The following is a 25,600-nucleotide window of genomic DNA, read 5'->3' as shown; positions in this document are numbered from 1 at the left end:
GCTTCATAAATGCCATAGTTTTATTCTAAAACTAATAGAATATGTATGGATAATATTGTTTTATTTGGCGGGCTTTTACCAGGCCTTACAGGTTTTGGCGGTTCGGGCCCACTGGCCGGGCCGAGTTTCACACCTCTAAACTAAGCCCGGCCCTCTACTCACATAAGCAGGCTTTGGCGGGATTTCTCGCGGGCCGAGTGGGGTAAAAGCCTATCGGACTTGCGGGTCTCCGCGGGCTTTTCGGATCCACTAGCTAAATGATGAGGCATATTTCCAGCAATCTTTGCATGTCAGGTGTCCTATATATTTGCTGCCTCCCCTACTGTGGGAAACCCTAGTTTCTTCCTATTGGAGTGTTTATTAATGCTTCTTCTATCTCTCCACCTATATAATCAATACTATGAATCAAACCATTTGCAATCCCCATCTCTCCTCCTTTCCAGCCAATTCTTCATCTCTTCCTTTGACCCAAACTCTTTTCTTTCTCAAGTTTACCCAAAGAAGATTCACGATGCTATATTGAAGGACGATCCTGGGTTCCTTAGTGGTGGTGGTGGTGAGATCAGATTGAAGAATACCACCACACTTCTTGACAACAATCTACCTATGAGGCAGCATTCAAATCTGCTTAGGTATGATGGAAACCGATTCAAACGAATCAGAAGAGCCATAACCAATGCCAGTTTGCCTCCTTGGCTGGCCATGGGTGATGGTTGGGTGCGGCTAGGGTTGAAGACGGCCAAGCTACAATCCTTACCTAGGGTTACATAAAATGGGTTTTAGGCATGAGTTTTACGTCTGGGTCTAAACCTAATGTTTTAGTTTAGTTACTTTGTTGCCTATTATTATGCTTGTAAAAGTCGTAGACTAGGCAAATCTTAGGAATAATTGAGCTTAATGTTAAAAAAATACTTCTATGACGCATGCTACATTTGAGTTTTTGCTCATAACATCTTGTATGTGCTTTGTCATAACGGAAGAGTATGTAATGACTATTCAGACCACAGAGAAATTTATAAAACACAGTATGTTTGTCTTAAAAAAAAAAAAAACTCTTTGCTTTACTATGATATCGCCGAAAGAAGATATGAACTCGGCAATTTTCTTTAGAGTACGATTTGAGGGATTGAGCCAAATCTGTGAGTTGAAAAGATTGGGCTGATTGGACTTCCTTTCATAGACTATTAACAATGGGCTCAATTAATAGCCGCCTCTGGTCTATTTAGCCCACAGACTCAATACCCGCCTTTTTTTTCCAGTTAACAACCGCCAAGTCGCCAGCGAACAACGGTAAAATATCATCTTCCTCTTTCTTGGCCAAATCTGTGATTCCTTTCCTCTGTTAATAATACATCAAGCTTAAGCTTATATTCATCTATCTTACAATACCCATTTGAATTTGAGACTTGTGTTGAGTCAAATCCATACTTTTATTTTTGACTGTGCCCATAAGGTGTTTGACATAATGTCTAAGTGAAATTGCATTCTAATCAGTTTGAAGCTTAAACCAGGAATGGATGTGGCGCATTGTCATTTAGAGGGCAATGCCGATGCGGTAGAGTTTTGTCCCCACGAATCGTATCGCCATGTTTTGGCAGCTTCAACTTACACATTGCAAGAGGGTGATCAGCCTAGCCGAGCAGGAAGCATATCGCTTTTCAGTGTTGATGCTGACACGGTTCGCCTGGATTTGTGTCACCGCATTGAGACGGCAGGAATCTTTGATGTAAAGTGGAACCCAGTTGGAGATTGTAGTGATCCTCTTCTGGCTGTAGCTGATGCTGATGGTTGCTTGAGAGTTCACAGTCTCAGGTGCTCTTCAGATGAAGAAAATGGTAAGACATAATGTTCAAAGCCAATATCGTGTGTAGGTGATCATATTTAGCTTGGTAGAAGTTTGAACTGATATATTAGCAAAGCTCTAAACTTTCTTTGCAATCGCTGCTCTTTTTAATCAGGTTTTATTAAAATTTTGGTGCAGGGTTGTCTTTGAGAGAGATAGCTGATGAAAAGATCACTTCTTCCATGTGCCTTTTCCTGGACTGGAACCCTTCAGCCACAGCTGCCTCTGTGGGGCTTTCGGATGGTTCTTTATCAATAGTTTCTATTGCGGAATCCCAACTTGAGACACAAGAAATATGGAAAGCTCATGATTTTGAGGTTTGGACGACTTGTTTTGACATCCACCAGCCCCAGTTAGTATACACCGGCTCAGATGACTGCAAATTCAAATGCTGGGATTTGCGAGATGGTCCTTCTAAGTTGGCATTTCAGAACTCCAAGGTCCATACAATGGGAGTTACTTGCATAGCCAAAGACCCTAATGACCCCAATATCATGCTTACTGGTAGCTACGATGAGTATCTAAGGGTGTGGGATGTGAGATCAATTTCTAAACCAGTCAATGAAACGTCTACTTGTTTGGGAGGAGGAGTCTGGAGAATCAAATACCATCCATTCGTAAGCGGTCTAGTCTTGGCTGCTTGTATGCACAATGGCTTTTCTATTGTCAATATTACTGGTGGTAAAACTGAAGTCATTGAAACATACACCAAGCACAAGTCACTGGCATATGGTGCTGATTGGCATAGAGAGGAATCGTTCCATGAAGGCAAAGGAAATATCACTTTAGTAGCTACCTGCTCATTTTATGACCGGCTTCTTCGGATATGGATGCCCGAAAGTGATTTGAAGTTGCACCAAGACATTGTGCTTTGATCACATCTCTAGTTCAATTGGGAATCATGGATTCTATTTTGAGGATTCCGCATTTGCACTTGGTTAGGTATGCGTTACTCCTCGAAACTTCAAGTTATGGTTACGTAAAAGGTTAAACAATTTATCATGCTTACTATTTTCTAAGCTTGAAGAGCAACACAACCCATCGGAACACGGGTTTATGCAGTAATCACGGTACCAATGCTCATCGTTTTTCTATTAATTGCTTCAAGTAATTCTTGTTCTGGAATTTGGCTATGTATTAAACAATTAACCCATGAAACAGGGGTCCTGGTTTTACTACTACCTTAACTTCTGTAAACAAATACAAATTTGGTCTTGGGTCACCTGGATTTGGAGTTGACCTTCTAATGATCCTAAAGCTGTTGAGCATTTGGGCAACTTTCAATGAAACTAGAGCTCCTCGTTAAACTGGTACCTAAATCTTTCATAATTTCATTTGGATTAACCCAATTTTAATCATACATACAACGAGCTAATTAAACTACTAAAGAAAGACTAGGAGAGGGAATAGGTCGAAGGATTATTCATTTGTTTTGTCACATTTTCTTGGCACGTCCTATTTTGATCGATTCGTTGTTCTATTTGAGAGGGGATAGATAATGTTTATGAGGTTGAGCTTCCGTAATCCTCATATCTCATTCCATACCAGCAGTGCAGTTGCTATCGCTGTGGTTCGTATATGTTGTCTTCACCATATATTCCATGCTTGTGGGGACTAAAGTAAACCACAAGAAGACGGCATCAATTTCTGTCTTCATTGAATTTCTTTGAGGTTAATGAAGCCTATGGTCCCATAAGCAAATTTTCTACCCCCTCTTTTTGAAAATTGCAGTAGAAAACATACATAGGAACAAATAATGTTGTTAAATCAATGAGCCTTTGCTTGGTCCAAAAAATATCAGAATTTGGATCTTAATGATGGTTATATTGGGAGGGAATGGAGTTGCCCAATCTGTTTTTTTGTGTGCATTGAAGATGAGTTGTTGTAGACCGTATCCTTACTCCCCTTGCCGCACAAGGTTTCACAAGGCTTACGACAATTACTTATTAGTTATCACCACAAAGATATTACTCAGATGAACTTTTTTTATTTATCTTATGAGAATCATATCTATCTATTTCTTCCTATCCTTCAAAAACAATGTGGAAACCTGATCTATATGAAGAATTTGATCAAAATGTATGTGATGATCAATCATGAAGAGAACAAAATGGTGTTGGACTTGCTAAAACATACTTATCAAATTGGCGAGTCAAGTGGGATGGCTGGACAAGATCTGCTTCATAATTGGAGCTACATTAAATATTATGGAGCAGTAAAATTATAAAGTTCTGAAAAGTATAACACGGGTCTTTGTCCTTGAAGCTCTTGCTGTACATGCACGTGAATTTTTTATCTATTTTTTCATCCAAAATAGAGAAATTATACAGTGCAGCATATCATACATACATTTAATCCACCATTTATATATCCTACGGACTCTACATGCATTTTAAGACACACTCTATTTACCGTCCGATTCGGTATGTATGGTATGCAGCGCTGCACCATAGACGAATTCCTATAGTGAGAGGATTAAGCTCACTAATGTAAAACTCAAGTCTTTCACCCCAATTAATTTCTCTTTCAGGTTTTTTTTTCTGGCTCCCTAATGAATAAGAAGATTGTCTGGGTGCAAACATAATGTTCTGCACAATTAGTTTCTTGGCTCTTTTAAGTGTCAAGGATTTAGGACATACTTAAAGGAGGTCTGTTCATCCATTTTGAAATCTCCATATCACATCTATAACCTCAAAGATTTCCAGCACTGTAATCTTCCTTAAGCTTAGACAGTTCAACATCACAATTGGTATAACAATATTGATTCTTGGTTTAGGAGGAGCCCACTTGAAAATTTAATGTCCTAGATTTTGATTAATGAACCCACCTTGAACTATTTATAGCCTAGAATAGCTGATGATTCTTCTCTCTCATGTCTCTATCAGCTCTACCTCTCTCTTATCTACACTTGTAATGAGAGATATACCAACTATTCTAGTTCACTGTGTTTTGTGATTTTATCTGAAGGTTCATCTACCACTAAACAGCCTAACCTATCCTGCTAAGTCCTTCCACCTCCATTATTTTTCTAACGTCTCTCTCCCTCCTCTCTCTAACATACACTTGCACCACTTTTGTATGATACCCTGTTTTTCTTTGGACAATCCCCCAAAATGAGCATTTTCGTGTAGATGTCAGACTTTAGAGTCTACACTTCTGATATTTGAGACTTCATCTGAGATGGGTTTGCTTAGCGTTCCCTGGGCTGCTTTGCTTCTTTGGGTTTACTCAGTTTTGTGCCTAGAAGCACAGTGTGATAGTTTAGAAGTCTCTCTTAAGTTCTTGAAAGCTCCTCATGCATTTTCTCATCTGAACTCAGCCACATTTGCATTTGAAGCTTTGCTTGGTGGGAATGCTACCACATGCAGCAATTGCAGTTTCAGTTGCAAGGTGTGTCAAACTCTGCAATTTCTTGAAGCTAAATTGACTTCATCTTTGAATTTGGTGTGTGTTTTACAGTGCCTGGCATAGTGGCATATCTACTAATGCATTTCTCAAGGAAATTAATGATTTTTACCCAGCAACAAATTACCATCAGCTACCTAACCATTTTACCAGATGAAGATCTTCTTTCTTTCTATTAAAGATTTCCTCTTTTGAGTAGCCCAGCTTATCTACCTATGAATTCTCCTGATAGCAAGGAACCCTTTGTTTTTAGGCATTGCATGTTAAAATTGAAGAGCTCGTGGTTCTTCTATGTTGCAGCTAGATGATGGCATTGGTTCGAACTGTGGAACTGGAAAAGCTTTATACTCAGGATTGCAGGATGGAAAGCATACATTTGAGGTCTGGACCAATGGGACTCAAGGAGTTGGTTGTGCCTCCTATAATTGGACTGTTGGTTAGGAACCCTTCTTCTATCTTTAATTCTCTTTTTCTATTTTTTGGTGTATATATCTCAATTCTCAATTAGTGTACTTTTCAAACCTGTATAATGCATGTTTCTGTAAAAAGAAGTTTATTACAGTGATTGTTAATTCGTTATGTAAATGTAATGTGGGGAAAATGGCAAACCTTAAAATTGGAGTTTTCCTTTGGATCTTTCTGCAGATACTGTACCCCCAACAGCATCTGTTACTGCCTCTAGATCTTTCACAACTGCCACAAATGTATCGGTAAATATTACTTTCAGTGAATCCTGCATCAGCGGAGGAGGATTTGAATGCTCGTCTGTGAATACCTGCAACGTGAGTAGGTGCTAGTTAGATTATTTTATTTTTATGCTACTCTAGACTTTTCAGCATGTTCTGTTCTGTGCCGATATGATTATGATGAGCTTTGGTGATGATTTCCTGCAACCTCTACTGGACATTCATTTCTCAGAATATTTGATTTGATAATTATAAAGATATTGCACAACAGTACAAGTACTATGTCACGGTTGTTAATGTAAATGGGGTTGTATTGTTAAGATCACTATGACCTTTAATTACCCCCTCTTTCAGCTCAAGTGGAAATTTGTTTGGGACCTCTAATAAAAGAAATTTAATAGATCTATATCTATTGAATGTCTGCAGCTGCTAGTCTATGGTTCTGGTCAAGTCATACCATCTTCACTCAATATTCTGGAGCCAAACCTCAAATATTCTCTTGTTGTGGGTTTATCATCTTCTGTTCAATATGAACGAGTAACACTGGTAATGGATAGGAATTTCTGCTCCGATATTGCTGGAAACAGATTTGTAAGAACCGAAAATTCGCGTTTGTTTGTACGTATTGGTGAGTCCTTTTGTTCATTCCTATATTATTAGAGGATTATCAAAAGAGTGATAAATTCAGTTAATTTTTATTTATTCCTTAGCAAGTTTTTTCCCTCGTCACAATTGGATACATGACTGATTGATGTCAGTGTTTTCTCTTTTATGGATTAATTTTACAGATAGAAGACCTGTCTTTTCCAACCTGAGGATTCATATTCCTGAAACACTACTTCAGCTGAATGGTGAAACTCGAACAGTGCAGGCGACTAATAATCATAATAACCTAAAGATTTATCTATATTTCTCAGAACCTGTCCTGAATACATCTGCACAAATTTTGAAGTCTATCAACATTAGTCAGGGCTTACTTTCACCGGATAGCACAAAAAACTTGGGGAATCGCAGATTTGGCTTTGTGGTTAGTTTGTCTTGATATGTCTAAGTCTCGATAAATAATAGACCGACCTCCTCTAATCCTTATGTGCCCATTGCCTGAAATTGTTTCAGGTCTCAAACATACCTAGCATTGCTATAATAACGGTGAGCGTCAATTCAAATTTGATAATAACCAGACAAGGGACTCCAGTTTCTCCAATTTCACCTGCAACTTTCCTTTTTGGTATGAATATTTTTCCTCTTATTGAAATGTTAAAAATGTTGAAATGAAACATGAAATTATTGTTTTTTTTTGGCATACAGTAAAGTTTTGAATGCGAGTAGACAAAATTAATACTTGATTTTTTTCTACTGTATTAGATTCTCAAAGGCCTGCGGTCAAGTTGAGTACAACTTCAAGCATGAGAACAAGAGAACACCGTATTTCCATATTAATAAAATTCATGAAGCCTGTATTTGGTTTCAACTCTTCTTCTTTAGCACTCTCAGGAGGGCATTTACAGAGGCAAGTAATTTCTCTTTGCAAGTTCCTCCTACATATAGAGGCCTAACAATATATTATGACGTTTATTTTGTTCATCCTAAGAGAATCTTTACTATTCTACAGTTTTCATGAAATAAGTAGGAGTATGTACGCTGTCAACATAGAAGCGATTAATGATAGTGTTTCAGTTAACGTTCCTGAAAACGTATCTGGGGATGTTGCTGGAAACAAAAATCTAGCATCCAATGTTCTTCGAGTATCACACTGTAAGAAATTTTTTTTGTTCCTCATCTATTTTCTATTTTTAGTTGTTATTAGCATAGCAACTGTATGGTGTGTGAATCTAAAGGATCTTCATCTAGAGATGTGGATGCCCAGTTATTTAATGACTTAATATATGGCTAATTGCAGATTCAGTGCCCATGATATCTTCTGTGCTATCTGCATTTGTGACTGCTCTTTTTGCATTGACATCCATAACTGCGGGGCTGCTTTCTATTTCAACTGCAAGCCTTCAATCCCTTTGGACATTTAAGAGAGCATCTTCATTGGCATCTCATCCAGCAAGAAATCTTTTTGTATGGCACCAAAACTTTTCTTTTTTATGCCTTAAGATAGTCTGGATGGGATTTCTAGAAATCATATTTGGTATATTGAAACGTTTTAAGACCTTGTACACAGTGACCGTCCTGTGGCATCATTTAGTCCTTATCTGGGTAGGACTAATATAAACAACAGACAGTTCCCTTATTGACCGCCTGTCTATAATTGCTAAATTAACTAAGTCCTGTGTTTTACTCTTGTCCAGAGAATTGCTTGTCATATTCAAATCTTTGGATTCTCTAGATGGTTGGCAGTTACATTGCCAGTTGACTACTACGAATTTGCAAGGCGTTTACAATGGAGTATTCCTTACTTTAATCTCCCATGGGAAGCTGGGGAAAACTTCCAAGCCTTAAGTCCTTACAGCAGCTCGTCGTCATACATTACTGAAACCACGCAACTAGAAGAAGAAAGTTCTCATAAGGTTGCTTCATTATATGGCTTGCCACTTACTCCAATGGAATACAGAACGTTTTTTGAGGTGATAATTATGATTTTTTTTCCTGTAAATAGGTGCTTTTATTAGTATAAAATGTATATACTTATGGTAGTTGCATTCTGCAGTTGGAGGGTGAAAATTTTAAACCTGAAGCGGAATATCTCTCCAGTTCTTATAACTCAAACAGGCAAGTAAACTGGATGCATATTTTATAACCATATATGACACTACAAAAAGGCCTAATAATTGATAACATACAATCTTTCAACCCTTTTGAATAATTAATATTTTTATCCTATAGGTGGAGGAATTTCGATAGAACCATGTTCTGGTTAGTGGTGATTATTGGTAGTTTGATCCTTGTTCATGTTTTACTCCTTTTCATTCTGAAACTGAGGAAGAAAAATTCTGAGAGACAGAGCGGTTATGGAGCACTCACATTCCCAAGATTTGAGATATTTCTTGTAATTCTTGCACTGCCTTGTATTTTTGAGGCCTCCGCTGCACTAGTCAGAGGTACTTTTCAAACATCTTCCACCTTATACAGTTCTTACTTCTTATGCTTTGGTAAAGATCCAATAAAGACATGACATGCACTATTGGTACTAATGTCCAGAGACTCTAAAGCATACAGCAGGTTGTGTATGTACATTCTTGCTTGCTCTCTTTTCATGACTTCTGGAAAGTAATAATGCTTACTTGCATTGTCTTAGGAGGAGCGCCATCTGGAGTTATAGTTGGCAGTCTGTTGTTAGCTGTCACGTCCTTTCTGCTGTTAGTCTTGTTTCTATTCCTCTCTATTGGAATTTCGTTTGGAAAGTTACTCCAATACAAGGAAGTACATCAAGAAGGCCAGAAATATCTCTGGTTTCAAGAGATTGTCCGGGTGACACTGGGTCCAGGGAAAAGAGGTCAGTGGACGTGGAAAGAAAAACCAAGATCTGTATATCTGATAATATTTGGCCCTCTCTTTGAAGACCTGAGAGGTCCTCCAAAATACATGCTCTCTCAGATTTCTGAGGGCAATGCTCGCAAGCGGGGTGAGCGTATTATTGACTCTGATGATGAAACAGAAGACGCAGAAGCACCTTTTATCCAGAAGCTGTTTGGAATACTCAGAATATACTACACGCTATTAGAATGTTTGAAAAGGGTTTCTGTTGGGATCATGGCTGGTCTCTATATGGACAGATGGAATTCTAAAACTCCTTCAGTTGCCTTATTGTGCATAACCTCTTTTCAACTTTTCTTCCTCGTTCTTAAGAAGCCATTTATCAAGAAAAAGGTTCAATTGGTTGAGATCATCTCAGTTTCCAGTGAAGTAGGTTTGTTTGCAACTTGCTTGGTTCTCTTGGAGAAGGAATTTTCAGCCAGTGACAGGACTAAACTTGGTATATTCATGATAATACTTTTCTTAGTTGGATACATTCCACAGATGATTAATGAATGGTATGCATTGTATAGACAAACATTGCTTCTGGACCCAGCTGAGAGCTCCTTCTTAACTGGTTTGAAATTAGCGGCAACTGGCTGTCTCTTGTTATTCATCCCGCGGAATTTGATCAATAACTTGGAAAGCAAGTTCCAAGCGAGGCAACAGGCAGAGGGAGCAGCAAGGGATACTAGCTTTTCTGAGTACCGGAGATCTGGGAGTAAGGGTTCCACTTCAACTGATAAACCATGGCTAAAACAGCTGAGAGAGCTGGCAAAGTCTAGCTTCAGTAAAGAAGGAAGTAGTGGAGTTGCAGATGATCCTTCGAGCAGTAATACTAGAGCTAGATGGAGTGGATTGTGGAACAGCAAAAGGAGTGGGAGCTCATCTCAAAAGTCTTCTGGCAGTGATTCCAAATCAAAATCAAGAGGGTTGTACAAAGACTTGGAGGCTATTTTTGCATCCAAGTGAAACCATTTTTACCCCATAGTTAGGTTTACAATTGCTCTTACCAGAGAATACTACTTGTTGCTAGGAGGCCTAGGATTGAGACCATAGAATTTTACTTTCAGGCACAAATGATTGGTTAGTTGTCCCTCTCATCTTTATGTGTGTTTCTGTCATTTCAGATAGAGAACATTTCCAATCTTGGCTGAGGCTTACCTTTACTAATGTGCAGGCATTTTGGCTGAAATTATTGGACAAACATTAGATTTCATATATAAAAGATCAAGTTTTTTGTATCCTTCTAATCTGGGTATGTGTTAATTGTATTGTTATTTGAAAGACTGATGAACAGCTTGAAGAAACTGCCCAACTTTTTGTCAAGTACTAAAGCAAGTTAAAGGGATTTGCCATTTGCCCATAAGTTGATCACCTTGAAGTGCATGAATCAGTTTTCTTAGTTACACCATGTAAAATTCAGCTAGCAATTCATCAACCTATTTTAAACCAGTTACAAATTCCGACAAGATCCCCTAACACGGATTAGTGCATGGATCTACAAAGGTTTTAGATACTGTCTTTTTTTTAGGGGAATGAAATAACTTCATTAGGCAAAGCCTTTCCACTACCACAATGATCAAATATAAGAGGTGACATGACACCTCTCATACACAGTACACTAAGAAAGTGGGGAAACACGCTTATTAAACAAACTAAAAGTTTGAAAGCTCCGAAACGAAAACGAAAAAACCAAAGCAAAGCTAAAGCATAGTAACTCCTTTATGTCTAACCTGACGACTAGAAACACTAACACATCAAGCCCAGTGCATCAATTTGCGCACTCTCAATGTTAATGAAGTAGAGAGAAAAAACACAAAAGAGGATCTTTCCTAACTAGGCTAGGAAATCATTCCTCAAGGACCTCATCTTCCTCCGGGGCTTGGACCTTCACCTCCTGCCCCGAATCCACACCAAAGCCATGTTCACTGACTCAGCCCATGTCCACATGTGCGCTCAGCAGCTCCGCCAGGGTCATCCCCAGCTCAGCATCCAGCTCCGGGCTGAGACGTCGGGCGGCCACCTTCTTGTTCTTATTCTGCTGACCCCGCGGGCGGCCCGGCTTCGCCGGCAAGCGAAGCACAATCTTCCCCGAGGAAGTCGTTGCTAACCCTAGCTTCGTAAGGGGTTAGGTGCACCACTTCCAGAGCACGATCACACCTACTACGCTTCCCTCCAGAGGATGCTTCCTCCCCACGATGCCGCCGAGATCCAGAAACCCTCTCCATCTTTGAAGCAGCAGTTGGGACCCGAATCTGTACCCTCATACTCCCAGAGATTGGAGGAGACACAATAGTTGCCCTAATCGGGCTTAGAGCTCCCTGACCAACCTCAGCCGGCACCCTAGGGATTGGGGACCCTGGTTGGGGATCCAGAGATGCAGCGCCTTCCTCTGCCCCAGCCACAATCACAAGAGGACAACTCTGCTCCCCATGGTTGATCATGGCGCAAGTTCTGCAGCGTCCCAGCAAATGTAAATACTTATACGCCATGCAAACTACCTTCACTGGAGATATATGAAGTCGACGTTCAAGGCGGACAAGAGCATGCAATGGAAGAGTAACCCTAACCCTAGGAACACCACTAACCAACGAAGCCTCCTCCACCTACAACACAGTGTGTCCAATGGTTTCACCAATCAATTGCGACGTCGGCACTGTCGTAAGAGCCGGTGGGAGTCCCCGAATCTCAACCCAAATCCAAACGAAATCAAGCGGGACAACCATCAGGTCCAAGAAACCATCATAGTCATTGATGAGGATCATGGCATGCTGGAACACCCATGGACCTACCTTCTTCACGCGATCTCTATCTTTCGCAGTCCTGAAGATGAACAAATATTGATCCTCCCTTGCTTGCACTTCCACCGGTGTGCTCACCCTCCACATCGATCTTACCGCGCCACAGAATTGATCGAAAGATGTAGCCCTAGTCGTATTTAACTTGCCAACTAGGTAAAACCTAGGATCCACAAAGTCTCCCTTCTTCTGTTTGAGATTGCCAACATCAACAATCTCCTCATCGTTGTTGGAGAACGAGAGCCTGGAAGTCAAACGCGCAGTCATGGAAGCTACTGACACAACCATAGTAAGATCGGTGCCGCACAGATGTGTTTTCTCTCAAAAAACCCAACCCTAATACGCAAGAGTGCCTTGGAGAGGAGGAGAGAAAAATCCGTAGTATTCTATATCATGTTTTAGTTCTAATAGATATACCGTCGTTGATCATATTAAGGCACAAAAAATCAGATTCAAATGTTAAGATCCTAAAACTACTTTAAGTCATAGAAATTGTTGTAAACACACAATAGCAAGAGTGCTTATGCTGGTTTTATGGTCCAAGAGTCAAGAGTATGCTTAACTGAGTTCAAGTTCTGTAATAACCCGAATTTTCGGGAACGATGTATTGAATTGTTTCTAAGTTTATAAAGTTTGTGAAATTCATTAAACAACATTTGGTTGCCTTGTGATGTTGTGAAATAAAAACGAAAACGTTATCGGAATTTTTATTTAGAAAAACGTTACGTTTCCGCGACGCGAGAATCGACTTTTGCTCCGTCGCTCGTTTGTGAAAACTTCATTCACGAAAATTGTAGAGCTCATCGATACAAGTTCGAGGACATGTCACGCGTTCGAATCAGACGTCGGACATGAAAGTTATTAACATCGGAAGTTAGTTTCCGATATAGAAAGGGGTATAAAATGGAATTTTATGGAGTTAGGGTTTCCATTTCCGGAAACCCTCACCCTCCTCCTTTTTCCTCTCTCTCTCTCTCTTCTCTCTCGTTCTCTCCCCGATTCTCCCTCCCTCCCTCAAACTTCACCGGCGATCTAGCCCAGAAGCACCGCACGACTCTCCGCTCCAAACCCCGAACTCGACGCGGTTCCCCTCGCCACCGTGAAACCGCACGACGACGCCAAAGGTTATGCGTTCCTCCACCGTGCTCCTCCGACGACGCCGTGCTCAAGGCAAGCTTGCCTCCACCTCTCCTCACCTATGGAGCCATCCACGACAAGGATTGAACTTCAATTCGCTGCGCGCCCTCACCTCTGCTCAATCGACGTCGGCAGCACCTCAAGCACCTCCGACGACGATCCAAAGGCTCCACCGTGCGATCTAGGTATGAATTGATGTGATTGATGTTTGTGTGTGATAATTTTGGATCGATTTGGGGGAAGATTAGGAGGAGGAGGAGGAGATGGAGAGGATACCGCCGCCTTAGGCGGCGCGTGGGGTGGCGTGGAGGAGGCTAGGGGCGGCGTGAGGCCGTGGGAAGGAAGAGGGGAGGATTTGGGGCAGCGGTGGCGTGCTACGCGCTGGTTTTAGACTCGGCGCGTGGGCCCCACGCACTGCCACGTGCGGCGGCGCGTGAATAGTGTTTTCGAAACAGTAAATTTGCAAAATTTATTTTTACGTGTGGTAAATGTAAAAGTGATTTACATACGGTAAATGTAAATTTATTTTACGTACGGTAAATGTAAATGTAAATTACATTCAGTAAATATAAAAGTAATTTCGAAAGGATAAATCAGTAATTATTATTTACTGACACAGTATTTATATTTGAATAATATGCATGCGTATAGAAATACGTAAATAGTATGTACTCATACAGAAATACGTAATATGTATTTGTACAGTAATAAATAAATAGTAAATACGTGAATAGTACTTGTGAACAGTAATTTCGTAAAAACCAGAAATTTGCTGGACAGTAAAATATTATTACTGTTTCGGTATTTATGGTTTTACGTAACAATTCTAAATCCACTTCTTGTCTTTTCAAGGTGATCGATATTTCAAGTAAAATATTTACTTTTAGAATCGTGGAAATTACGCTCGAGATTATAAGGTGAGTAAAATCTCACTTTTACGAATCTACCCTTGCGGAGATTCAAGATTTTGTTGAATTATAAAGAACGAAATATGATAGTATATGATATAGTGAAATGTGTATGTGTATAAATGGTAAATAGGTACATATATATAGTTTGATACATTATATACTATCGTGATTTTCGTTGTGAATGAATTCATTTTGGTGTTGAGATATATATATTGAGCTTGTTGATTTGATTGTACAATATAACGTCATGATTATTGTACGTGGTTTTAACATTGAGTTTTGTTAAAACATGTTTTGTCTTCGGACGTGTTTGTCTTCGGACATGTTTATGTCTTCGGACGTGTTTTCTGTATTCGGACCAGTCTTTGGACGTGTTGGCATGTCGGAACCTAGCGTTTGGCCAGGCGAAAGTTACGATACAATTAGAGCTCTAGTCTGTCTGCCGGGGTACTGCATAAGAGGTAACATATGGGTTATCGGCTTATGAGTACCCATATTTTTGATATTGGATAACAGGTGGTTGTCCAATGTCGGCGGTGAACTACATGTGTAACGACCCCAAAATTTCGAGCTTAAAAACTCAAAATTCTAAAGTTGTTAAACACAAAATAATCTCAATAAAATCGAAATCATTAAAGTGTAACAGCAGATCAATTCTGAGTTCTCAATATAACTCAGACAACCAATTATTACAACCCAAATTTATAATCCATACATAAAATGGAAATGTAATAATCCTCACAAACCACTCACAAATCTCACAAATAAAATTACACAAATTCTCGCACACAAATCCACGCTAAAACCTCACCACAGTAGGATACGAACGACTTCGAGCCTCTGTAGTCGTCACTCAACCTCCACTAATCAGCACATGCAGAGTTATCCCCTACACCATCGGATTGGTGCACCGGGATTGTAAACACAAACCCGGTAAGCTTTACAGCTCGTATGAGTAAAATGAAATATAATTCGCATATCAAAATATACGAAAAATCACAAATCAACAATATAAATGCCCTCATGAGTCAATGGACAGCCCATCTGGTTACCCAATGCATTTATAATACGGGTACCAAGAACACTGGTACACATCTGTTACCCCTCTCGTAATACACCGCTGATATTGGATAGCCACCCGCTACCCAACATCCAAAATAACTGAGTACCCATGTGCAGATAACCACCCGTTACCTCACATGCAGTACTAAGGCAGACAGACTAGAGCTCTAACTGTATCGTAACTTTCGCCCGGCCAAAGGCTAGGTTCCGACTTGCCAAACACGTACAATAATCTCACATCATATTGTACCAAATCACGTCCAAAGACAAATCAATATTTTAACAATCTCAATGTTAAAATCATGTACAATAATCTCACATCATATTGTACAATTCAAATCACATGCTCAATACATTCACAATAAAATAATAACAGTATATTATATAGCAAACTATATATATTCGTACTTATTTACCATTTATACAATATATATATATAGTCCACTATATCTTATACATGTCATATTTCACAACACATGCTCAATACACAATCTTCCGCCATCAAAATGATCATTTCTAATGAATTAATAACAGTATATAATATAATGAACTATATATATATATATATGCAATTATTACCATTATACAGTATATATATATATAATCCACTAAATTGTATACATGTTGTAATTCATTATTAAATACTCTTGCAAAATCCTGAATCACCGCGAGGGTAGATTCGTAAATATGTGAGATTTTACTCACCTTATTGACTTGAGCGTAATTCCACAATTTCCGAAGATAATTCATTTCCTCGATTTAACGATCACCTTGAAAACATAAGAAAAGAATTTAGAATCGTTTCGTAAACCTTTAAATGCCGAAACAGTAATAATCGGATACTGTTCAGCAATTTCGGTTTTACGAAGTTACTGTTCAGGGTTACTGTTTACTGTTACTATTCACGGTTACTGTGCAAATACGCAATTAATACGTATTTCTGTACGTATAAATACTATATACGTATTTCTGTACGTATAAAATATTATATACGTATTTATGTTATATACGTATTTCTGTACGTATACGTACCGTTTAAATGTAAATACAAACTCAGTAAATAAAATTTACTAAATTACCCTTTTACAAATTACTTTTTACATTTACCGAAGGTAAAATTTAATTACATTTACCGTAGTAAATAAAATTTACATTTACGTTTAAGTAAATTACTAAAATACCCCTATCGGAAACACTGTCACACCGCCGCACGTGGCGGCGCGTGGGGTACACGCGCCACCTCCGGCAGGCAGCGCGTGGGGCCCACGCGCCGAGCCCAAAACCGGCGCGTGTGATGTCACCACCACCCCAAAACCCTCCTCCTTTCTCCCCTCTTCCTCTCTCCGGTCCTAGGCCGCCTCCTACTCCTCCCACGCTCCTCCACGCGCCGCCTCTAGGCGGCGGTAACCCTCCCCTCTATCAAACTTCGATCTCACTCCAAACACATAAAAAATCACCACAACAAACACACAATATATCCTAGCACGTATCTCACCTCGATTCGATGGTGGAAAGCTCGTTTCGAGCTCGGTGGTGGCGATGAAGATCGGTGCCGAAACTTGCAGAAGCTTGGCAACGTCGGGCGTCCTCACGACGGCGAGTCTCGAGCTGGCGAGCTGAAGGGTGGCTGCCGTGGTCCTCGCGATGTCGTTGGGCCGAGCGGTGCACGTCACGGCGGCCCTGCGTGGTAGATCACCGGGGCGATTCTCCGAGGTGAGGGTGAGAGTGTTTCGGGGAGAGAGAAAATGAAAGAGAGAGAGAGAGAGTTCGGGTCGTGAGGGAGAGGGAGATGGGAGATGGGAGATGGGAGAGAGCTCGGGGTCGAGAGGGAGAGGAGGTTTCGGGGAGAGAGAGAGGACCGAGGGAGAGAGGGTGTGAGCGGCGGAAGTGAAGAGAGAGAGAGAGAAGGGTTTCCTGAAATGGAAACCCTAAACTCTAAAACATCCTATTTATACTAGTTTCCAAATCGGAAACTAACTTCCGACGTTAATAACTTTTACCTCCAACGTCCGATTCTAACGTGTCACATACTCGCGAACTCGTATCGACGAGCTCTACAACTTTTGTGAAGGAAGTTTTCGCGACCGAGCGACGAAATAAAAGTCGATAAATTCGTTCGGAAACGTAACGTTTTCTTATTAAACGTTCTCGGAACGTTTCCGTTTCCGTTTCGTAACATTTGCAAACAATCAATTTCCTTTTAATTGAATTTCATAACTTTATAGAATTCAATTCAATTCAAATATCGTTTCAAAAATCTAGGGTTATTACAACATGAGGGGTAACAGAGGTGTACCATCGCTCATGAGTACTCGTATTATAAATGCATTTGGGTAAATAGAAGGGTTGCCCAACGTCTCATGAACATATATATTTTCACATGATTAGACAACCAGATGGGCCGTCTAATGAGTCATGAGTGCATTTATAATTGATGTTTTGTAGATTTTTGTATATATTTTTATACGAGTTGTATTTTCTGTTTTACTCATACGAGCTGCAAAGCTTACCGAGTTTGTGTTTACAATCCCGGTGCACCTATTCGATGGTGTAGGGGATAATTCCGCAGGTGTGGATTAGCGGAAATCGACGGACTACTCCGAGGACTCGAAGTTGTTTCATCCATCTTGTGGTGATGATTTGTGTGGATTTATGTGAGGATTGGTGTGGATTTATGTGAGGATTTTGTGAGGATTGTTACATTTTCATTTGATATAATGTTGAATTATAAATTTGGTTTGTAATAATCGATTTGACTGAGTTGTAACTCAGAAATGATCCGCTGTGACATTAAAATGATTTCGATTTATTGAGATTGTTTTAGAATTTTTCATGACTTCGAAATTAAAATTTCATACTCAAAATTTTGGGGTCGTGACAAGTTCAGAAGTTCCCATTGCAACAACATTCCTTTTACATGTTTTTTACTTTTACGGATACTGAAATTTGATGCTGTTTTTACTTTGTTCTTCAGAATAATTGGACCATCTATTACCCGTAAATAGTGAAGTAACCTTCGCAATTTCAGCATCAGAATACTATGGTCAACAACTTGAACACAATAATGTTTAGAGAGCTGAAACTTGCACTCTAAAAATTGTAATCTACATTTTTATTTTCCTTATTTGGTAAAAAAAAATATTATAAAAAACAACAATTAAATAAGGACAAAATTCAAATCACTTAAAAAAGAAACATGAAATATGAATTACAAATTTGGAAATGTAAATTTTACCTCCCTAATGTTTATAATGTATGTTGTATGTTTATTTTTTTGGTCTCATTTAAGCTATTTTTCAGTCCTTCCGGAGAACTACGTGACAATATCCAGTGGTATTCCATTCCAATCATCATTTGACACTTATGATTTAATTTTAAAAAAAAATCATATTTAAACTATTTTATCAAATACTATTTTGAGTTTATTTCTAAAACCCTACATCCTACACTTTAATAACCTACACTCTAAAACCCTAAACTCTAAATCCTAAACCTTAAACCCTATACCATAAACCCTAAACTTTAAACTCTAAATCCTAAACCTTAAACCCTATACCATAAACCCTAAACTTTAAACTCTAAAACCGAAATTCTAGTTTAAAATTATCAATATTTATGAAAGTCATTTCACAAATAATATAAATATGTAAAATTATAATTTTCGTGTGATAAATTCATGTGTCAAGATATAATAAGTAGGGATGACAAGAGCACTGTATTTGTTTTTTTCATTTTTAGCATCAAAATTAAGAACAAAGAACTTATTCATGAGCATTTTAAGAGAAATATATTCCAGAAATACAGTGTCATACGACGTCGTCTGGATGTCCCTCCCCCCCCCCCCCCCCCCCCCCCACCCCACCCCACCCCAGACCCTCCCGGCGGATTTCTTATTGTGGAAGCTGACGTTCTAACTCATGCAGAATCTGATTCCAACACCCGCATATGGGTTCTTTTTTCAGCCACGGTTACATTTCAGAACAGCTTTCAATGGCTCTGGAAAAGGTCAAGACCACCGTCAACTCCAACCCTGCTGTCGTCTTCAGGTGATCAAACCCAATTCATAAACTGGGTTCTGCTTCCGATTTAACTTTGATGAACTGATAAATGGGTAATGTCTGATGTTTGGAGTAGGAGGTTATTGGGGAAAATTGATGTGTTTACTTTTCATGTTATTAGCAGTAAAACTTACTCTGTGGTTATTGCAAGAGGGTAAAGCAACTGTTGACACAGGTTGTAGCAAGCCTTAAGGTTATTGAACTAGATGAGTAAGGTAAGTTCCCTTTCTTTCTCTCACACCATTCTCAATCTCAACATTTTCAATGTAATGATGTAGTTGAAGTTGATGGAGGTGAAATGCAAGAAGCTCTAGCTCAGCGGACTGGACAGAGGACTGTACCTAATGTGTTCATTGATGGGAAACACATCGGCGGCTGTGACTGTAAGTTCATGTGTTTCATTTCTGGGAAACACATCGGCGGCTGTGACTGTAAGTTCATGTGTTTCATTGCTTTATTTCATTTTTACTGTAATTTTTCATGGTTATTTATCTGCTTCATTTACTTGTCGTGTCATCGCAGCTGTCTTACAAGCGCACCAAGGTTGGTTATTTATCAGCTTCTGCCGCTTCTCCGGGAGGCTGGTGCAGTTGCTAATCTATCCGTATCTGCATAAGTGATCGAAGCAAAGATGAAACTTTCCCCGCATCAAGGTTGGACTTGTTAAATAAAGAGACTATAGCTACTGAATGTTACGTTTGATAAAGCATACAGCCAAAGAACCAGCTCTTCTATGTTGTAGAAACTGTGTCCCCATTAATGTATGTAATGAATTGCTGCCATGTTTAGGTTGCAGATTTGATATGCCTTGTGTTGAGAATGACTGTAATAGGGTTGTGTCTGGTATCCCAAAATTAATTTGACATGTATGTGTATAACTGAGTTACCTGAATTTCTCTAGGGTATTTAGTTATCTGATACACCATACCAGTAAGTAATAGTTCACAACCTCACATTTACTGAGAAGTTGCAGCTTTATATTAACAATTTCAGCTCCAAACTCCAGTTTATGTAGTCTTTGGGACCTAAATTACAACATACAGAGCTATTATAGGGTTAGTTTACATTCCAGTAGTTGTACGGTTCTTAATTCCTCAAACTAGAAGGCAACCAACTTCTGCTAGATAGATACATCTTCCACGAGATCATTTGTAGTCCTGAATTCGGGCCCTTTGTTTTCTAATTTCTTTTGTTCCTAATCTAATCAGAAGATTAGATGTTGGTCCTTTGAGCTTTTATATGCATATTGAGGGTTAAACCAGCTATGTAGGGTGACGTTTGTTGTGTGATTCTCTAGTCTGTATCTCTAGGCTGATGTGTTTCAGCATCTGCAAGGTCATTACAACTTTATTGTTTGAAAAAAAAGAACAAAAAAAAAAAGAGGTCGTCACAACATCAGTTATTTTTCTCTTCATCTAGATTGACCTTGAGTGGATTTATCTTCACCTGCATATGGTTTGACGGGTTATCTTCCCATCGGGATGTTCCTTGAGGAAATTACTTCTCACTGGTCACTTAGTCTCGAGGAGAAATTCCTCGTCTGGATATGCGTTGAACTCCTCATTCTGCAGCCGGATACCCCTCGAGGGGATACCCTTCGAGGTGATTACGTACTCCTCAATCATCCTTATTCTTTCTTCGTTCCTCTGGAAGTCATTTTATCCGAAGAAATGGGATGGATCGACCAATCCAGTCACATATCCAATGAGAGCTTCTCCCATCCGGGAGCAAAAAGAGCTGTATAAAGATTAAAGACCTTTCTGATTGTGTAATACCAGATGAAAATTTTACATGCAATGAGCGAATCAGATATGCATCAATATTTAGAACAAAACATCTGTGTCTTCACAATGGAAATTCGCAGCTATACATTAAAGGATACAAACATCTTCTGCCTGCTTCCAAAAACAGAAATAACGTCTTCTGCCTCATACAATACAATACAAGATAGCTATACACTCTCCAATCTATCCTCGACGTACACTTTCAACAATGAAACTAGAATAATATAACATGCCCAGAAAGAGAAGACTCATTTGAAAAGACAGATTGTGCAACAACTTGATGAAAATGAAAGCAAAAAATCTGGTGATTCTCGATCATGACTGAAAGAAGGGGGTGATCTTACTTCTTACCCTCGACTTCTTTATTCAGTTCGAGGTGCTATAGAACGATGCACTTTTCTGTTTCTTCATTTCTGCAGTTTCCGAAGGCACCAGCGCCACGGAATTCACTTTGCAGTACTCACCAACCCTCTTCTTCTCATTCTTAAAGCCCCATTTCTTTTCTTCTTTTCCACCAGAGCCATCTGAGGTTGAAATAGAAACTTTTCTCCACTTGCACCATATCCTCAGCATGATGTAAATCAGCACCAGGCATATTGCGGTGGATGTCAGAGCAATGGCCACTGTAATCCCAGTGGCTGCAGTACGCGAAAGGCGCTTCACCCTCTGCGCCTCAGAGTCCCCACATGATGCTAATGGTGGGCCGCAAAGATTGTGATCATTACCTAGGAAGGAGCTAAGTGGGAATCCTGAAAAGGTTGAAGGTATTTGGCCCTCAAGATGATTATTTGACAGGTTCAACATGTGCAGACTGGTCAGCTTGCCAAGTGAAGCGGGAACTTTTCCTTGGAGCTGATTAAAAGAGAGGTTCAGTCTCTCCAACTTCATTAGATTTCCTAGAGAAGGTGGGATTTCACCGGAAAACGAGTTTTTGCTTAGATCCAGGATTACTTGCAGCTCACTCAACTCTCCTAGCTCATATGGGATCAAACCTGTCAACAAGTTTTCTGAGAGCCTCAGTTCGTAGAGCTTCTTGCAGTTCTGGATCGTCGATGGAATGGACCCCGATAAATTGTTTCTCTGAAGATTTAGGACATTGAGAGAAGTGAGATTTCCTATCTCTGCCGGAATAATACTTGAGAGACTGTTGTCATGCAGAGAAAGCTTGAGTAGTTTTGAACAGTTACCAAGATCTGCAGGAACTGTTCCATGGAAGTTGTTACTTGAGAAGTCTAGTTCTCCTAGTTCTTGTAGGCTACCTAACCATGGAGGTATTGCTCCTGTGAATTGGTTATTGTTAACTAATAAATGCTCAAGTTTCTTAAAAGAAGATAATTGAGGTGGGATTTCATCTGTGAAGTTGTTGAATGACAAGTCAAGAAAGTTGAGCTGTGTGAGTTGGCCAAATTCATCAGGCATGGTGCCTGTGAGGTGATTATGTGCCAGGCGGAGACGGGTTAAGTTTCTGCACATGGAGAATCTAGAAGGGATGGGACCAGAAAAGCTGTTGTTGGTCAAGTCCATTGCAGTCAGATAACTAGAGCCAGAGAGTGGGAAGATGGTACCATTAAATCGATTGTGAGAGAAATTTATGATCTTGATGTTTTTGAGAAGGAAAAGAGATTGAGGAAGAGGGCCTTGGAAGGAGTTGTTGTAGAGTGTGATGGTGCTCAGTTGTGAAATGAATCTGAATGTGGGTGGTAACGTTCCAGAGAGCTTGTTATCAGCTAAGGCCAATAACTGAAGGCTTCTGCAGTAGCCTAAGCTTGGTGGTATAGGACCTGACAACTCATTCTGCCTCAGCTGGAGCACAACAAGGTTCTTGAGTTTTCCGATTGTGGCAGGGATGGAGCCTGAGAAATGGTTACCAAAGAAATCAATTGCTGTCAAGCTTGAGCAGTTGGTTAACTCACTTGGTATCGGTCCTGACATGTGGTTCTCATAGAGGTAGATGGCTTCCAGCCTTTGCAGCTTTCCTATCTCCACTGGAATTCCACCTGTGATCATGTTGTCAAACAGAAACAAATTTTCCAAGGAACTCAAGTTTCCGATTTCAGGAAGTAGAGTTCCTGTGAAGTTGTTGCTATTGAGCACAAGATCTGTGAGATTCCCTAGTCTATTCAGGGAAGCAGGTAGTTGCCCTCCAAAATGATTGTCTGAAAGGTCTAGCTGTTGGAGTGAGGAACAGCTCAGCACTGCCAAAGGAAACTCTCCAGAGAGCTTGTTTCGGGCGAGAAGAAGTTGTTGAAGATTTGAAGAACTGCTGAGGCAGAAGTTTCTTGGAATGTTACCAGTCAAAGCATTATCAGACAGAACCAAAGCTGCAAGATTCTTCAATTGTGTGCTGAAAAGTTGCATGCTTCCTGAGAAATTGTTTCTTGATAAGTCGAGCATCTCAAGTTGAACCAAATGATTAAGCTCCAAAGGAATGGCCCCACTCAATCTATTTCCAAGCAGATTCAAGTACTTCAAATTGCGTAGCTGACTCAATGCGGTAGGAATCGATCCAGAAAGGCTGTTGTTGGCCAGGTTCAGAATTTGCATTGATTCAAGTGATCCCATCAAAGGGATGTCTCCTTCAAGCTTGTTGTTTGATGCTGCAAAGTTCTCAAGCTCTTTGCAGCCATGGATCTCTTCTGGTATGAGGCCACTGAGACTATTATTCTGCAAGTCAAGAAATTTTAGATGCTTCAAATTACCAATTTCAACTGGAATGCTTCCATTTAATTGGCAATAGGCAAGCCCCAACACTCTCAACTCAGTCAAGTTGCCAATGCTTGGTGGAATCACACCTGATATCAAATTATCTCCTATTCTTAGAATTTGCAAGTTCTTCAAAGCACCTATTTCCTCAGGAATCTCACCATTGAGAAAATTGGAATATAGAAGAAGTGCTTTCATATTTTGAAGCTGGCCGAGCTCAGAAGGAAGTGAGCCAGTGAACGAATTTAAAGACAAATCAAGTGTTTGGATTGAATTGAGGTTCCAAAGCTCATGTGGAATGGGACCTGATAGTCCTGATCCAGATAGGTTCAGGCTAATAATATGCATGTGATCATCTGAACATTCAAGGCCATTCCAAGTGCATATATGAGCTCTTGGAGACCAGCTGTTCAGAACTCCTGATGGATCAACGAGTTCCGATTTGATTCGCAGAAGACGGTTGGAATCTCTTGAATTATCGCCAGGCGCAACAGCAAGAATGGAATGGAGTATTGCAAGAAGCAGCATGAAATGAGACATTGTATTACCACCCATTACAAAATGCATGCACAAGACTAAACTCAAATCAAGGTATCAGATACTGATTCTGAAATTTTAGGGTTCCATGTAAGAAGAAGTGGAGAGTGGGATAGTTGAATAGGAATTCAAGGAGAGGTAAGTCAAGGTTAAACCTTTGGTGGGATAAAGGGTGCTTGGAGTTTAAATAGTCTACTGAAGTAGGTCTGCCTAATCAGTTTGCTGAGAAAGTTGATAATCACAATGCATCAAAAGTAATTAGGCTTCAAGTTAACCACAAGGCTTTTTGAGGTATCAGACTCTTTTTTACCTTTTCAGCAGTTGCTCTTCTGCTAAAAGATATGATGTTTCTCTTCTTCTTCTTCTTCTTCTTCTTCTTCTTTTTCTTCTCTAGGTAGATATGGAATGTCGAAACATGTTTAAAAATCTTATGGGAGGAGAAAGTGCGTGGAGATAAGGATAGTGTAAGCATGCTGAAAAGAAGAACAAAAGGTTGGGAGGAGTGGACCTCACTCTCCAGGCTATGTGAAATTAATAATAAGCCAACTGCCCATGTCACATTCACAAATCTAAAATCATTCTAAAATATTGAGTCACATTAAACTTTCACATTATTTTGGTCAATTTCTTTTTAATTTTTTTAGGATGATCAATTAATTCCAACATAATAGGGTATAATCCCATTATAGAGTTTCAACTGCAAAATGCAAAGAAGATAGGTTCATGCATCTCTGCAGTTTTTTTCCTTTTAAAATCATAATGTGGATATTGAGAGGGTGATTGATGTAAAAGGATTTCCTCTTGTGATGGACCAAAATTTTAATTGGCATCTTTAGTTTTCTATTCACAATTTTCTTGCTACCCTGCACAGTTATCTTCTGTTTGAAGTTTCATTGTACAGTAAATAGGTCTATTTAAACATTTAGACCAGTGAAACCTAAACCACCAAATACCAAATTAAAAACAAGAAGAAAACATAGAACTCAAACTACCACATTTGATTTGAACAACCAAGTTTCACAGCACTGACCACTTGATCAAATTATGTTGAAACACACAATAGAGCCAAAGACCATGTGAGGTTTGGTGTAATAAGTTCAACATTAGGACTAATCAAATGAAAGAGACTATAATTTGCCCCAGAATATATATACAAGGGATTCTTGCCAATAGAATCCAAAAGGAAAAAGACAAAGAAGTTTGCTTAAGAA

The 25,600-nt window shown here is 39.6% G+C and overlaps 4 protein-coding genes across 5 annotated transcripts; 3 read left to right on the top strand and 1 right to left on the bottom strand.

Moving 5' to 3' along the window:
* Positions 1 to 1,240: 1,240 nt before the first annotated feature.
* Positions 1,241 to 3,123, top strand: LOC126794813 (uncharacterized). 2 transcript variants are annotated; one of them, XM_050521593.1, is made up of 3 exons: positions 1,241 to 1,290; positions 1,512 to 1,835; positions 1,982 to 3,123. In XM_050521593.1, the coding sequence occupies exons 2-3, from the start codon at positions 1,514 to 1,516 to the stop codon at positions 2,716 to 2,718; spliced, it is 1,059 nt and encodes a 352-aa protein (XP_050377550.1). In that variant the 5' UTR covers positions 1,241 to 1,290; positions 1,512 to 1,513; the 3' UTR covers positions 2,719 to 3,123. The 2 variants fall into 2 exon arrangements, 1 of the variants encoding a protein (XP_050377550.1); XR_007672185.1 differs by lacking the exon at positions 1,241 to 1,290 and having other exon boundaries at positions 1,459 to 1,835; positions 1,982 to 2,785; positions 2,864 to 3,123.
* Positions 3,124 to 4,865: 1,742 nt separating this feature from the next.
* LOC126794334 (uncharacterized) lies at positions 4,866 to 10,642 on the top strand. Its single transcript, XM_050521017.1, has 13 exons — positions 4,866 to 5,233; positions 5,549 to 5,684; positions 5,894 to 6,030; positions 6,361 to 6,562; positions 6,723 to 6,961; positions 7,051 to 7,162; positions 7,300 to 7,444; positions 7,547 to 7,689; positions 7,835 to 8,001; positions 8,232 to 8,507; positions 8,591 to 8,652; positions 8,767 to 8,981; positions 9,179 to 10,642. Exons 1-13 carry the CDS (start codon positions 5,024 to 5,026, stop codon positions 10,366 to 10,368), a joined length of 3,234 nt encoding a protein of 1,077 aa, XP_050376974.1. The 5' UTR covers positions 4,866 to 5,023; the 3' UTR covers positions 10,369 to 10,642.
* An 8,610-nt stretch (positions 10,643 to 19,252) lies between these two features.
* Positions 19,253 to 19,997, top strand: LOC126795241 (glutaredoxin). The gene is given in 6 exon segments (XM_050522084.1): positions 19,253 to 19,353; positions 19,490 to 19,499; positions 19,502 to 19,580; positions 19,650 to 19,748; positions 19,888 to 19,919; positions 19,922 to 19,997. Coding segments are annotated over 6 exon segments (381 nt in total). The 3' UTR covers positions 19,982 to 19,997.
* Positions 19,998 to 21,194: 1,197 nt separating this feature from the next.
* On the bottom strand, positions 21,195 to 24,656 carry LOC126793775 (LRR receptor-like serine/threonine-protein kinase GSO1). The gene has a single exon (XM_050520396.1). The coding sequence runs from the start codon at positions 24,417 to 24,419 to the stop codon at positions 21,516 to 21,518; it is 2,904 nt and encodes a 967-aa protein (XP_050376353.1). The 5' UTR covers positions 24,420 to 24,656; the 3' UTR covers positions 21,195 to 21,515.
* Between the last annotated feature and the right edge of the window lie 944 nt (positions 24,657 to 25,600).

This window comes from Argentina anserina, chromosome 5 (genome assembly GCF_933775445.1).
Source record: "Argentina anserina chromosome 5, drPotAnse1.1, whole genome shotgun sequence".
Lineage (NCBI taxonomy): Eukaryota > Viridiplantae > Streptophyta > Magnoliopsida > Rosales > Rosaceae > Argentina > Argentina anserina.
This window is presented reverse-complemented; position numbering and strand designations above follow the sequence as displayed.

Coding starts and splice junctions, on each gene's coding strand:
- LOC126794813 (XM_050521593.1), top strand. CDS start 1,514: ATGGATGTGGCGCATTGTCATTTAGAGGGCAATGCCGATGCGGTAGAG. Junction 1,836..1,981: donor CTCTTCAGATGAAGAAAATG/GTAAGACATAAT, acceptor ATTTTGGTGCAG/GGTTGTCTTTGAGAGAGATA.
- LOC126794334 (XM_050521017.1), top strand. CDS start 5,024: ATGGGTTTGCTTAGCGTTCCCTGGGCTGCTTTGCTTCTTTGGGTTTAC. Junction 5,685..5,893: donor CTCCTATAATTGGACTGTTG/GTTAGGAACCCT, acceptor ATCTTTCTGCAG/ATACTGTACCCCCAACAGCA. Junction 7,690..7,834: donor TGTTCTTCGAGTATCACACT/GTAAGAAATTTT, acceptor GGCTAATTGCAG/ATTCAGTGCCCATGATATCT.
- LOC126793775 (XM_050520396.1), bottom strand. CDS start 24,419: ATGCATTTTGTAATGGGTGGTAATACAATGTCTCATTTCATGCTGCTT.